General features: G+C 39.2%; 1 protein-coding gene across 3 annotated transcripts in view; it reads left to right on the forward strand.

Annotated features, from left to right (window-relative positions):
- carmil2 (capping protein regulator and myosin 1 linker 2) overlaps nt 1-16,161 on the forward strand; it is a 68,642-nt gene that overhangs the window by 14,680 nt on the left and 37,801 nt on the right. For all 3 annotated transcript variants that reach the window (XM_085778244.1, XM_085778243.1, XM_085778245.1), the window contains exons 13-25: nt 5,184-5,293; nt 5,826-5,903; nt 6,794-6,870; nt 7,196-7,300; nt 8,001-8,070; nt 9,090-9,171; nt 9,483-9,579; nt 10,277-10,331; nt 12,341-12,513; nt 12,910-12,978; nt 14,684-14,777; nt 15,009-15,095; nt 15,727-15,855. In XM_085778244.1, coding sequence (XP_085634370.1) covers nt 5,184-5,293; nt 5,826-5,903; nt 6,794-6,870; nt 7,196-7,300; nt 8,001-8,070; nt 9,090-9,171; nt 9,483-9,579; nt 10,277-10,331; nt 12,341-12,513; nt 12,910-12,978; nt 14,684-14,777; nt 15,009-15,095; nt 15,727-15,855 — 1,226 coding nt within the window. The remainder of the gene's footprint in view (nt 1-5,183; nt 5,294-5,825; nt 5,904-6,793; nt 6,871-7,195; nt 7,301-8,000; nt 8,071-9,089; nt 9,172-9,482; nt 9,580-10,276; nt 10,332-12,340; nt 12,514-12,909; nt 12,979-14,683; nt 14,778-15,008; nt 15,096-15,726; nt 15,856-16,161) is intronic.

Below are 16,161 nucleotides of genomic sequence, written 5' to 3' on the forward strand. Positions count from 1 at the left end.
CCGGGATCAATAACTTTGAGACGAAACGTTGTTCAAACACAAATGATGCCTCTTTCACATCATAATTCCTACAGACTACAACCTACAAGAATCAAAAAACCGATTTTTTTTTTACGAAAACGAGCCGTTCTCCGAGCTGGATGGAAAACATTGATCTCTATGCGCAGCCGGTAGCCGGGCGAGTGCGCAGGGACCGTCTGCAAATTGCAACACAAGAGCAAGACGCTCCGAACAAAAATCAATAGCTCCACTGTTATACAGTAGCCTACAGCGACTCCAAAATCACCACACACACCAAGGGACTCCTCGTGGTCATACTACAACAGCTGTTTTGGAGAAATGTGCCTTTTAATAATTTTGGTGATTTTTTTATTGGAATTAATCATTAAAAACCTCCAGTATTAATCAATAGCTCCACTGTTATACAGTAGGCTACAGCGACTCCAAAATCACCACACACACCAAGGGACTCCTCGTGGTCATACTACAACAGCTGTTTTGGAGAAATGTGCCTTGTAATAATTTTGGTGATTTTTTTTATTGGAATTAATCATTAAAAACCTCCAATATTAATCAATAGCTCCACTGTTATACAGTACAGAGACTCCAAAATCACCACACACACCAAGGGACTCCTCATGGTCATACTACAACAGCTGTTTTGGAAAAATGTGCCTTTTTGTAATTTTGGTGATTTTTTTTATTGGAATTAATCATTAAAAACCTCCAATATTTATCAATATCTCCACTGTGTTTGGCACATTTTTTCCAAAAACAGCTGTTGTAGTAATGACCATGAGGAGTCCCTTGGTGTGTGTGGTGATTTTGGAGTCTCTGTACTGTATAACAGTGCAGCTATTGATTAATATTGCAAGATATTAATGATCAATTCCAATAAAAAAAATCACCAAAATTATTAAAAGGCACATTTCTCCAAAACAGTTGTTGTAGTATGACCATGAGGAGTCCCTTGGTGTGTGTGGTGATTTTGGAGTCGCTGTACTGTATAACAGTGGAGCTATTGATTTTTGTTCGGAGCGTCTTGCTCTTGTATTGCAATTTGCAGACGGTCCCTGCGCACTCGCCCGGCTACCGGCTGCGCATAGAGATCAATGTTTTCCATCCAGCTCGGAAAACGGCTCGTTTTCGTAAAAAAAATCGGTTTTTGATTCTTGTAGGTAGTAGTCTGTAGGATTATGATGTGAAAGAGGCATCATTTGTGTTTGAACAACGTTTCGTCTCAAAGTTATTGATCCCGGAAGTCCGAATCTGTGAATATCTTTCCAACTTTACTTAACTGCCTGACAATATGAGGCGTCAGATATCTAACACCATCACACAAATTAGTCAACGTGAGCTAAGTTAGCAAGCTGTATGTTTAATCGAAATATCAAACAGAGTAGGCTAATAACGTGACACCAATCATTTTAATACGGTTTTATCTACTTACCAACAACTCCACCACTGCTTCCTGGCTCGCTGGCGAGTGGCGACCATGACTTGCTTGTCAGAAAGACGTCGTTGGTGTAGACACTTGTCACTCAACATGTCTGACCAATGGGGAAGCACCCGCCCACTGCGGTACGTTTGTGTCAAAATGATTCAAAAAAAAAACGACTTCAAAACTTTTTTCACTTCATTCAAAAAAAAAGAAAGTTCAATCAAAAAAAAAAAACACTTCAAATGATTTTTTTTTTTTTTGCATTTAAACAGTTTTTTCTTTGATTGAAAATATTTTTTTTTTGATTGAAAATGTTTTTTTTTTGATTGAAGCAACTTTTTTTGGGATTGAATAATTAAGACACAAATGTCCTACCCATAACATGGTCCAAACACAAAAAAGATTACTTCAATCAAAGAAAACATTTTCAATCAAAAAAAAAGTGTTCAAGTGCAATTTTTTGAGTCTCAAATATTTTTTTGCATTCAAAAACATTTTTTCTATGATTGAAAAGGTTTATTTTTTGATTGAAGTGATTTTTTTATTGAAAATATTTTTTGTTTGTTTGAAGCAACTTTTTTGATTGAATTATAAAGACACAAATGTCCTACCCATAATATGGCCCAAACACAAAACAACAATACTTCAATCAAAAAAGTTGCTTCAAACAAAAAAAACCTTCACTTCTATCAAAAAAAACATTTTCAAGCAAAAAAAAATAGTGTTCAAATGCATTTTTTTGAGTCTCAAATATATTTTTGCATTCAAACACTTTTTTTCTTTGATTGAAACGGGTTTTTTTGATTGAAAATATATTTTTTGATTGAAGCAACCTTTTTTTTGATTGAATAATAAAGACACAAATCTACCTCCATACATGGACAGGTTGCGCTTTGCCGCTCGTAAACGATAAATGCGCTATATTGCGCAGATTGTACAGTGTTCAACCCCCCCGTCGGATAGTCCGACCACCATCGCTCCTTCCTCCATGCTGCTGCCTCCATGTTGCTGCTACAGTACAAGTTGGTAACTCGGTTCTCTCTCTACCCCCCCCCCCCCCCCCTCCCTCCTCCCTCTTGTTCTCCCTCTTTCCCTCTCTAGTTCGTCACGTCTTTTACCGGTGCTTTTACGTCGTGTCAAAAAAAAAAAGTAATGAGCCTGTTTTTACAATGTAAGGAGTAGAAAGTACATATTTTTGCGTATAAATGTAGGGAGTAAAAGTAAAAAGTCGTCAGAAAAATAAATACTCAAGTAAAGTACAGATACCTGAAAAATCTACTTAGTAAGTACAGTAACGAAGTATTTGTACTTCGTTACTTGCCACCTCTGCTAGTGAGTTATATCCACCTCCATCCATTCATTTTCTATACAGCCTATCTGTGTAGGATCACGGGGGCCAGAGCCAATCCCAGGGTGAAGGTGTGGCACAAAACAGGACTAACCACTGTAGCGCTGTTCCACCCTCCACGTAGCTCCTCCTCCTCAAACCTTTCAGTCTTTACTCTCCATCCAGCTCCACCCTCTCAGAACTAGAGCACTGGAAAAGAGAGTAACGACCATGGTAACGACACGTATTGGTCCAATGGAAGCGCCTCCTGATGGAGGAATATGGGTATTGCAAAAGCGCCCAAGAACTGACATCTCTGCATTGTTGGTGAATGAGCAAGTGTGGTATTTTCAATAATTTAAGGACATTTATAGATCACCCATGTTAATAGCATCATTGAGGACCCCTTACAGATAAACATTAACACATAGGTGAGTAAAAAACAAAAAAACAAAAAAAATAGTTGTCTACATTAATGTTTCAATTTACATTTTGTAATAAACAAATTCTAAGTATAATTTGATATGACCAAGACACCTAAAAACAAAAACACGGCTGTTTTCATCAATTTACAAGCAAGTGGGCAACACACATACATTGGAGTGAATGAGTTTTCTGGGCACTTTTGCAATACCCATATCCTGCCACTCGGGGCGCAAAACCCTTCCAGTGCTCTACTCAGAACGAAGGGGCCTGTTGTTCGAAACCTTAAGCCGGGATATGTTGGTTATCCTGGCTTAATTTAGCCTTAAATCGGTTGTTCGAAAGCAGGTTAGATTTATCCTGGTCAAGTTACTATGGTGATTTATTCTCTGCAGCTATAGCCTGCTCCAGACCAGGCTAACAGCCAGGCTTAGTTGATTCTGTTGTCTTTCAGTCAGCAGTCACTCTGATCAGAAGTCAATGTGTTTCATACTCCATGTTCTTATGTACATATTGACCTGATTTCTGAACAAATAAAATGCATTAGCAATAATCAAAAAACATGAAACATTTACAATATTTATTATCCTTTTTTTCATAATTAGGCCTTCAAAATTATTTTTATAAAATATGTTACAAAATATATTGGTCTAAATATTGGTTGAGGTAAGAAAATAAGAATAAAATTGAGTGAGCGTGGCAGGCACCTTCCAAATAATTTATAGACCTCATCATTGTTATCGGCAATTTATTAAAGCACCAGACTGCATAATGTTCTAATATTTAATTAATTTTCACCTGTTGCACTTTTGGCCATGTGCTGTATAAACTTAACTTTAGATTTGTGCAATGAATCAATTTCTACTGCTCATCATTAAACCAGGATGAACTTATTGGCTTTTCCACTCATCCTGGATATGTTTATTCCACTTTCAAACAACAGGCCCCTGCTGTCTTTCCCTGTCAGCTTTAGGGAAGAAACAGAAATGGAAAAAAAACTTTAGCGTCCAGCCGAGGCAGGACATTTTTCTTTGGTCTCACCCAGTTACATACAAACAGGGTTTACACAAAACAAATGTGTCAACAAAGAGTACATCAAACAAAACACAGAAGTACGAGCATGTACACAGAGCATCTGCATGGGTTACATACAGACACACATCACGCCTAGGTTCCTCATGATCTTGATTTATTAATTACAGTAATTAATAAATATAATATACAGTATACAGTAATTTACTGTATGTTGATTATTAATCATTGTCATGGTAAACTAAATATGGTAACAGTTTACTTGACGCCTATCTCTATAATGCATTATAACCATATAATGCAGTTATAGCACTGTATAACTATAGTTATAAACACTCATAAATTATCATAATGCTTTATAACAATAATCATAACACACTATAAAGCATTTTATCATGACTTATAAGATCAGGTATTATAATACATTATTGTTGCCCACATCGATAATGCATTATTAATATAGTTATAATGTGTTATAATTGGCTCATTACAAACACTCATAAATTACCATAAGGCTTTATAACAATAAGCATAACACATTATAGAGCATTTTATAATGGCTTTAAGGTCAAGTATTATAATAGAGATATAATTGCTCTATGATGTGTTATGCTTATTGTTATAAAGCCTCATGGTGCATGATTTATGAGTGTTTATAATGATAGCGAGTTACGAGTTACTAACTATATAATTATAACATATACCTGACCATATAAGTCATTATAAAATGTTTTATAGTGTGTTATGATTATTGTTATAAAGCATTATGATCATTCATGAGTGTTTATAACTATAGTTATACAGTTCTATAACTGCATTATAACTCATAAGTATGGTTATAATGCGTTATAGAGATAGGTGTCAAGTAAAGTGTTGCCCTAAATACAATTTCTATCTAAACTGCCTTTTCATTCAGGTTTCCTTCTCCAACACTATTTGGTATCATGTGTCTGTTTCCAGGTCTTGGCTGTCTGAGTCAGCTGTTATCCTCCAGTCAGCTCTTCTCCGTCTCTCTCACCCACCTGGACCTGTCGGGTAACCCCAGCAGCCTGGTTACTGAAGAGGCCACGGTACGCTGTTCACATGATGCTGATTCATACAGACATATATATGTATAATACACAGGCGGTAACTGGGATTGGGAGAGATTCCAATGGGCCAATGCAGTTATGACCTAGTGACTGGGTTAACTCAGCTGCAGCCTCACTCACAGAGCTAGAGTACTGAAGACGATGACGGTGTAAAAAGCAGCAGGGACTGAGAATATTCTAACTATCCTGCAGGTGTGTGCAGTGCAAAACTGCACAATGCTACAAAATCTAAAAGTTGTCTCTCACTTTATATAAAATCTGATTTAATTAATGTGTTTTTGCAAATCTAAGGTTTTACTTTTGTACTGAACTGCAGCTTCTATACTTTTCCAAAAAACTGGATGTCATGACCCGCAGCTGTAATAATTGCACAGTATTTAAAGAGTCTCTAAATTATTCAGCTCCACAGCTGAAAGTTCTGCTGTAGCTATGGGATGTTGTGGAGATGGACGTCATTCATGTGTGTGTGTGTGTGTGTGTGTGTCTGTCTGTCTGTCTGTCTATCTTACAGTTTCTCTTCAAGTTCTTGTCCAGGACTAACTCTCTGTCTCATCTGGACCTCAGTGATACCAACTGTCCTCTGGACACGGTCAGTGAGAGTCCGTTCATATGATCCTTGTGCGTCCGGCACAGATTCAGGACATGTTAGCCTAGCTTAGCAGAGAGACTGAAAGTAGGGGTCAACAATAAAAGTGAAACAGCTTTCACCCTAAAAAAAAGGAATTTTATTGTTATATTGTATCATTTTACATAAGACAGGTGCAAAAACACCAATGAGACGCTGTGTTTCAGGTGAAGACCTGCAGCGACAGGAGCTCTCACTCCCTCATGTTTTCAGAACATGTGGAGGTGGTGATAAATGGATGAAAATAACTGATGGTGAAATACAGTTTTATTAGTCACGTTGATGCAACTCACACATCAGAAACATGATACACACAAGAACAGAAACACAGTAAAGCAGTGCTGAAACAGAATTTAGTTTCCAACATGTTACTGATATACAGTTTTCACTCTATATTGTTTACGAATACGAATACGAATACGAATACGAATACGAATACGAATACGAATACGAAAACTTTATTATCCACAGAGTGGAAATTCCTCTTTGGTTTCACCACCATATACATGTCTCACAACATCAGAACACATAATAACACAATAAAAAAACATGCATTTTTCTTTTTATGAAGTCATGTTTATAAATGTGTTTTAACAACTGTGAACAAAAAAACACACCTGTAAAATAATAATAATAATAATAATAAATTTTATTTATAAGCGCTTTTCCAAAAGCTCAAAGACACTTTACATACAATAAATGCAGTTAAGAACACAAGACATATAAATTCAGTTAAAAGCAGCAAAGACAGTATAAACAGGAAAGGAGTCCAGCCTCAGGTGTATGGTATGTCTGTGCTGCTCTGTCTATGTACTGTGTGTTAACACTGCCTGTTGTCATGCTTTGTCTTGCAGTTATTTGTGTCCCTGTCAGCTGGATGTTGTTATAAGATGATTTACTTGAACCTGGCCAGGAACCCATTCAGCCACAGGTCAGCCTCTCCGCTCCGCTGCTGCTCGTCATGTTAATGTGTGAACATACATCACCACAACACTTAGGTCACCCTGAGTGTTGGACCACAGTGCATGTACCTGTGCCATATATACACTAGCTTCTCAGTTACATTTCCTGTATGCCTTCTTTTTTATGTGTCCATTTATCTAGTTATTACAAAACAATGAACCTTAATCTGTCTGATTCGGTTAAAGACATGATTCACTTGTTCTGTATCTGACTTTATGTGATCAAATCACCAAATCATGATCCATTATTGACTCCCCTTGTGTGTGTGTGTGTGTGTGTGTGTGTGTGTGTAGGAAGGTGCAGAAGGTGACCCGAAGCATTCTAGAGTTTTTCAGTCAGAGCTATGAGCTGAAGTATGTCGGCCTGTCTGCAACCAAACTGCCTCCGCAAGCTCTCAGGTGTGTTTATCTCCAGGACATGCAAATCATTTAATATATACATTTTTATTCAGTGATTCATTTAAAAGAAAGCAAATAGAATTTGTGTTTTCTCCTATAGTTTTGGTGTTTAAGACACACCAGGTCATTCCATTCATTCATAATAAGCAAATTTTTAAGAGCGTCCAATGAAAAATCTACACATGTACCAATTATACATACATCAAACATATTAATGATTATCTTTATCATATCAAGTATTATCCCGAGGTATTCATAAGTCAGCTAGAGGTTTCTTCCTGTTTAAGGCCTGTCACCAAGTGCTGCTTCCTGTGAGAATTGTTGACTTCTCTGTCACTTCACCTTTCTCTGTGAAGAGCCTTGAGATAATACAATTGAGTTTAGCATAGCACTTCGCTACATATTTGCCAACTTAACTACCAGGGCAGCTATTAATAATAAACAACGCCACCAGACAGCATAAAAACAGTGCAGCTAATGTTAGTCTGCTCTGTGGTTTGTATAAACAGCAACCACAGTCACACATCAGTTTGGTGACTGGCTGACAAAGCACACTTCTCTTTAAACAACACATTTTTTTTTAATATCGTGCGATCACACCTCTGCAAACTCTCCTCACAGAACAGAACACACTTCAAACATGCAAGAAAAACCACCATCAGCTGTGTGGTTCATGAGTCTCTCATAACATGTGTCACAGGTTGTTGCTACAGGGTCTGGCAACCAACACTCGCCTCTTTGGGCTGGAGCTGGACCTGAGTAGCTGTGAGGTAAAGTACACACACACACACACACACACACACACACACACACACACACACACACACACACACACACACACACACACACACACACACACACACACGCTGGTTTACTTTGGCTGCTGCTATTCATATACAGGTGTACCTCAATAAATGAGAATATGATGGAGGTCAACAGTCTTCCTCATGATGTGTAGCTACTGAGCCAGACACTAATTAAAGGCTCAGAAACCTTTGCAGGTGTTTGGAGTTAATTCAATCAATCAATCAATCAATCAATCAATCAATCAATCAATCAATCAATCAATCAATCAATCAATCAATCAATCAATCAATCAATCAATCAATCAATCAGACTTTATTTATAGAGCACTTTTCATACAAATTAAATGTAGTACAAAGTGCTTTACACCATAAAAGCAGACAAAACAAAGCAAAAATAAAACCCAAAGTCACGCAACCACACACACACACACACACACACACACACACACACACACACACACACACACACACACACACAAAGAAGGCAACTGAAGCGCTATCTTACTCTCAACAGTTTGCTGTGAGGAAACACCAGGGACTGGATAAATCAAATAAATAAAATGAACTAAGAGTTAGCATAAGTGCAAGGACATAATAAAATAACTAAAATTATACAATAATTTAGACTAAAAATAATTAGCCAATTAGAGTGTGGCACTATTAGGTTACAGTTAACTTTTTCACTACATTCAAATGCTTTTATTTGCTGAATTTGGGTTTTTTGTTAAATATAGGCCGTAATCATTACTATTTTAAAAAATAAAGACATGAAATATTTCAGACGGTGTGCAATGAATCTAATAGAATATTTGAGTTCACTATTTGAGTTGAACTACTGAAATAAATGAACTTTTCCATCGTATTCTAATTTATTGAGATGTGCCTGTATCTATCTAAAAGTGAAGTGTGCTTTTGTGTCTGTGGTGTGTGTGTGTGTGTGTGTGTGTGTGTGTGTGTGTGTGTGTGTGTGTGTGTGTGTGTAGCTCCGTTCAGCAGGGGCCCAGGTGATACAGGAACACATCTCTGAAACTACAGCTGTCAAGAGTCTGGATATCTCTGACAACGGTATGGGATTCAAACCTCAACCTGCTCTTGATAAAACTATATAAAGCAGGTTACGTCACATGTTAATGTTACATCTCAATGTGTGATGTGGTATAATGAGACTGTTTCCTTTAGTGATGAAACAAACTCAACCAGGCAAGAAAGCGGTTTAATGAAATGTAGCCTCTTTAATTTACCTCAATAAACTTTTATGCTGCTCAGATACTGTCACAGACAGTTTACCTGAGGAAGTGAAATGGATCTGTGTAATATTTATTAAATGATTGTTAATATCCCTCCTCTCTGTCCTTCCTGCCCCCGCTGGGCTGCAGGTTTTGAGAATGACATGGTGACTCTGGTGTTGTCAGTCAGTCGATGTCACTCTCTACGACGCCTGGCACTGGGGAGGAACTTTGCCATGAAGTCCAGGTCTGTCAATCACACTGTCTTCTCCTGACTGCATTTCATGTATCTACTCCACACTCAGCTGGAGGAAGTAGTTCATCATTGTTGCTCTGTGAACTCTTGGGTGGTGACTAAAAAGGTGTTTTGTAGGGTCACACTGACCTTTGACCTTCGATCACAATAAATATCCTTGAGTTCAGGTGAAAGTTTGAATTTGAAGGAATTATGCGTTAGAGAATTATTGAGTTACACAAGAAGTTGCAGCCCGTCATGGTGCAGAGGAATAAAAATGACGAGAGTCTGACACCAGACGGAGCTCTGCATGGAACCAGGAGCATCGAGACCTTTCAAAGTTTCATTTTTTACAATTTAACTTTGAAAAATCAAAGTGGTTTGATTTAAAGGAGCGTCCTCTGACTGTCCAGCTGGCGGCTCGGAGGTGGTCTCAGTGTCCTTCAGACAAAGTACTTCAGTCTGAAGTCCCACTTGTGTGATTTATTACATGAAAACTGCTCAAGGCGCGGTCACAGTCAGACAGCACAGTCAGGAGCCAAAATGGAACATTTCTCAGTCAAACTTTGTAGATTTACCTATTCTTGTTTTTTGCTGAAATGTATCTCTCTTTTTTCTGTCCTTTTTTTCCCTTTATTCCATAATTTCATCCCATCTGTGTCATATTTCTTGATCTCTTTGATTGATTCGTCCTCTCTCTGTCTACCAGAGCTCTCACCGATGTTCTTCAACGTATAGCTCATCTGATTCAGGATGAAGAGTGTGTGAGTAGCAATTTATTTCATTTCAGTTCCTCTCAGGCAGATTAGCATCCTCATTTCAGTAAAGTATACAGTGCATGACAGCGCACGGATGCAGTGGTTTGCAGTGTCACTTCTTTCTGAACAACATTTACAGGCTACATTGACATCCATCTACTCAGAGTCAGTGCATTAGTTTAGTTTAGTTTATTAGTTAATATCCTGCTAATATTACTAATATCCTGCTGCAGTCCCAGATGACAATAGGCACCCTAAAAAGCAAAACAAAAAACAAAAACAATATATTACAGCACATTGATTAAAGGGACAACAAGGAATTTCTATTTGGTTATAAAAAAAGTCTCACGTTAATGTGGATGAATCTACGCTACCCACACTTGTTAATGGGCCCATTTTCGATAAATATATCGTTTTGTCTCTATCGTTATTTTGTTATTATTAGTGGTGGCGGAAATGCTGGTCGAGCTGACCAGCGTTTCTTTACTTTCGGTTTCGTGAGAATAACGCCGCCGAATCGCCATTTATGGTCGGAACTACGACGGTATGTGATCATCTTTGAACCTCTGACTTTAATTCTTGATGAATGAAAACATGAGTCCGTCTTGCGCCGGTCAAAGAATTTCACGGTGCGCGCGGAGGCTCATAAATGTAGTGTGAAAACGCTTCGCTTTTCCAAAACTCCTCGTTGTCCCTTTAAAAAGAGAGCCTTAGGACAGACAAGATAAATCAAAGAAGATAGGAGAGAACAGTGAAACATCAGTACAATCATGCAGAGACAACACATAATCAAAACATACAGAAGCAGCACATAAAACATAATCCAGTCACATTCAGGAGTGCAGACAGACATCACGTACTGTAGACAGGCAGCATCCATGATCATGACGTAAATAACACACAGTCATATGTTGCAGTCATATGCACAGTTCTGTGTGTGCAGGTGTAATTGTCGGCAAGCCATGTTTTTACCTTGGCTGTAAAAGTGGAGTATGTACTGTATGTGTATCTTTGATATGTGGGAAGTGAGTTCCAATTATGTATTGCTTTACTGTAACAGAGAATGATAACTGGCCAAATGTACTTTTCTTGAGTGGGACTGATAAGTCACCACGTGTGGTGCTTCTAGTGATCTGAACAGTGCTGCGTTGGTTTATGAGTGAGTTCAGTGGAGGGGGAGCTAAACCATGCAGGATTTTAAAGACCAGATAGATGTTCCTATATTTTATGACATCTTCCCAACTCAGAAGCTTGTGTTTGTGTAGGATGGTACAGTGATGTGAGCTGCTCGGTTTGTGGTGCTTGTACAGGATTTCCAATGGCTTCAATGTTGAGCCATTGGTTTGTCCCCAGCTTGTGAGGCAGTATGGTAGATGCGACATGACCATGGCATTCACATATAATTTGGCAGCATTAAAAGTCATTGTGTTTCTTATATATTTAAAGGGACAACGAGGAGTTGTTTTGGAAAAGCGAAGCGTTTTCACACTACATTTATGAGCCTCCGCGCGCACCGTGAAATTCTTTGACCGGCGCAAGACAGACTCATGTTTTCATTCATCAAGAATTAAAGTCAGAGGTTCGAAGACGATCAGATACTGTCGTAGTTCCGACCATAAACGGCGATTCGGCGGCGTTATTCCCATGACTCGCCGCAAAACCGAAAGTAAGGAAATGCTGGTCGGCTCACCCAACATTTCCGCCACCACTAATAATAACAAAATAACGATAGAGACAAAATGATATATTTATCGAAAATGGGCCCATTAACAAGTGTGGGTAACGTAGATTCATCCACATTAATATGAGACTTTTTTATTGTCGCAGGATTTTTCGTTCTGCCGATGGAGAAACTCCTCGTTGTCCCTTTAAAGTTTGCTAAACTGAACCTAACTCTTTGACTTACTTTTTTTTATGTGGTTTTTGAACGTTAGATTTGAGTCAATAACAATTCCCAGAAGAGAAAACTGCACTGTCTTATGTGTGTGTGTCTGTGTGTGTTTGTGTGTTTACAGCCATTGCAGTCTTTATCAGTGTGTGACTCTAAGCTGAAGACTGGGATGTACATCCTGCTGAGCGCTCTGGGCAGCCACGCTGCTCTGACTGAGCTGGACATCAGTGGAAACAACATCGGGGACACTGGAGCCAAAATGCTGGCTAAAGCACTGATAAACAACACCAGACTGAGGTACACACACACACACACACACACACACACACCAGCCCAGATGTTGAACACACAACAATCAGAGGTTCTAATATGATGTGAATTACAGAATAATGCCACAGGAACAGGACCATGGTCACACCCGACCTGTCACTGTAACGAAGCAGAAACCTTTGAGGCGTCATGCTCAACTGTTCACCACTAGATGTCACCATTTTATTATCTGGAACTAGCATTTGACTTTTGATTGGCTGCAGTAGAATGTGGTTTGGTATTGCCTGGTCGATACTACATCAACTGTGTGCACCCTGTGTGTGTGTGCGTGCGTGTGTGTGTGCGCGTGCGTGTGCGTGTGTGTGTGTGTCATCTTGTACCAGGTATAGCTTCACTAGACTTGACCTTTCTCCCTCTCTCAAGGACTCTAACATGGGACAGAAACAATGTGACTGCCAGAGGGTTCCAGGACGTGGCTGATGCCTTGGAAAGGTCAAAGACACACACACACACACACACACACACACACACATACACACACACACACAGTTATCAGAGCTGACTGAATTTGATAATAACATTTTTGCCAATATGCACCTTTTAAAAACTGCAGTGCTAATTATAGTCACCATTAAGCACTCAGTGAAGAGAAGTCCTCAGGTCCTAATAGATTTAATTTGTGCATTCAACATAAAAAGTTGTCTGCCAGGACTCTGGGGGTAGTGGAAACACAGTGGAAAATGTTCAAAGGAGCTCCAGCAACACTTGTGATACGGAAAAAAAAAAAACTTCATTTGACCAACGCATTTCGGCTTGTGGCCCTCATCAGGGCCATAGAGAAACACATTATACACATCATTTACTGTAAATAGACACAGCTGAGAAGAAGATTTTTTCATGTATTTGACCAATTCTCTGCATCCACATATACACTATATTACCAAAAGTATTCGCTCACCCATTCAAATGATCAGAATCAGGTGTCCTAATCACTTGGCCTTTGGTGGAGGAGGAATTATGGTATGGGGTTGTTTTTCAGGAGCTGGGCTTGGCCCCTTAGTTCCAGTGAAAGGAACTTTGAATGCTTCAGGATACCAAAACATTTTGGACAATTCCATGCTCCCAACCTTGTGGGAACAGTTTGGAGCGGGCCCCTTCCTCTTCCAACATGACTGTGCACCAGTGCACAAAGCAAGGTCCATAAAGACGTGGATGACAGAGTCTGGTGTGGATGAACTTGACTGGCCTGCACAGAGTCCTGACCTGAACCCGATAGAACACCTTTGGGATGAATTAGAGCGGAGACTGAGAGCCAGGCCTTCTCGACCAACATCAGTGTGTGACCTCACCAATGCGCTTTTGGAAGAATGGTCAAAAATTCCTATAAACACTCTCCTCAACCTTGTGGACAGTCTTCCCAGAAGAGTTGAAGCTGTAATAGCTGCAAAAGGTGGACCGACATCATATTGAATTCTATGAGTTAGGAATGGGATGGCACTTCAGTTCATAGAATGAGTAAAGGCAGGTGAGCGAATACTTTTGGTAATATAGTGTATGTCTCAACCAATGGGGAGTTGGTGCTGGTTAGTGAGTTGGAAGCACCTGTGAGACACATACACCAGCACTGGTATGACAAGCACCTTATTTGGTAATGGACCAGAGAGCAGTGAGGTGATCACATGAGGTGGCCCACAACACCACACACACAAAACCCATCAAATATATATAAACACATTCATGTATTAAAAGGGATCAGCAGAGAAACAACAAAGCATAAAATATTGAAAAAGGAAAACATTTTTTGAAAAAGTAGTGTCACACTAATTATTGTGAAAAATCCATTATACACGCATTAGATAATGCACAGAAAACCCACTATAGAAATTCACTAATTGAAAAATACTCATTCATACCCATTTCTACAGAGATGGACAGTAGTAGAGTTTACATTTACCTGCATATGCATGTTTGGACTCAGATTAAAGTCAGTGAATGACTGCTCGATGGGGTTCATCATGTGGGGACCATGTGTCCCCACATGTGATATTTTAAGACAACCAACTCGGTCCACCCAACAGACCAGTGGACTTTTATTGCCGTCCTCAGAGTTTGCTGTTATGACTAAAAGTCTGTAGGAAAGTGAACTTTGCTGCGTGGATCGATGTGAATTTTGATGGTGAGCTTCTTTCCTGTGCAGGAACTTTACTCTACAGCAGATGTCTCTGCCCATGGCTGACATCACGCAGAGTTACCGCAGCAACCCAGACAAGACAAAAGAAGCTCTGCACAAGGTCTGTGTTCACAACCTGGAGAAGATTTAAAACCCTCAATATATACTCAGTGTATTTGTCATCTCTCACGTCTTTCGCATGCTGTAAATGTCCACTTGAAATATAGCAGGGTTATGAAGATGCTTTTGTAATCTCACACTGGACTTTACAGTCAGTGTGTCTCTGTTTTTATTGTCAATGTGTCACTGTGTTCTGTTTTTGAAATGAGCTTTTTCTTCTTTCTGTGAACAGATTCAACAGTGCTTAGACAGAAACAACCAGAGACAGTCTGACAGAGTGGAACTTCAGCAAGTGTTTAGGACTCATCAATCTGAAAAGGTAAGAAATACCATAATGATAACAATAACAGCAACAACACAAATGATAATCAGAAAGTCAAAATCAGTTAAGAAGGGGGGCAACAAATTTGTATCAGTATAAATAAGTACATTTAGAGGGAGCAATATGTAGAAATACATAGATGTAGCATGTAGATGGAAAATAAAATTGGGCCTGGTAAATGAGCTTGTGGTACACCACAGGGAATGCAAGTTGTTGAATATGTATGATAACTTATGGTGACTGTATAGGGTCTATCGGAAAAGGAATAAAACCAAATTGCAGGATGGCAAATGACAAATCAGCTTCTCAGGCATCCACATGTCCACAAGAATAGGACAGATGGACATATTGAATATGGATTGAAGATGGAATACTAATTAAATATACTAATCTGGGAACCCTGCACACAAACATAGCATGACTACAGCAGGTACCAGCGGCAGCAATACCAATGACCAATAGCAAAGAGTGAAACATTCATTTCACGTTACTCATCCAATGATAAATACTGTATGTGATACATTAAATTGAATCTCGTCTTCAAAGATGAGTTCTTTCATTAAAGCTGGTTGTAGACCAGCGGCACCCACTTCTGTACCTTCAGGCTCTGTATGTCTCTGTTTGTCAGCTGGTCCAAGGAATGTGTCGGCAGCTGGAGAACAGCCTTCAGCGTTTAAGCCACTGCAGCAACCCGGACGTCCAAACTGACATCCTGACAGCACAGGACGTGTTGGACAATGCCAGAGAGTCCTTCAAGGTACAGACTGCTCCACCGGCTTCACCATGATATAAATAACTACACCCACACTCTGTTGAACTGAGGGACTGAGTTGCAGCTAGCTATTAGAAAAGTACATGAAAGTCAATTTGATATTGATGTGTAATATATAAAATCAGTGGTCACTTTATTTAATAACCATGTAAAACCTAATGCCAAACCCATAAATCCTGCTCAAGCTAATGCTGTCAGAGAGGCTCCTTTCAAAGTGTGATGTGTAAGATTGTGTTACTTGCTCCACATCCATAGGGGGCAGAAATTTCATCTCTTCACTCCCACTGAGTT

The sequence above is a fragment of the Trachurus japonicus genome, chromosome 6, assembly GCF_045865225.1.
Source record: "Trachurus japonicus isolate A0001 chromosome 6, Traja_1.0".
In the NCBI taxonomy this organism is placed as follows: domain Eukaryota; kingdom Metazoa; phylum Chordata; class Actinopteri; order Carangiformes; family Carangidae; genus Trachurus; species Trachurus japonicus.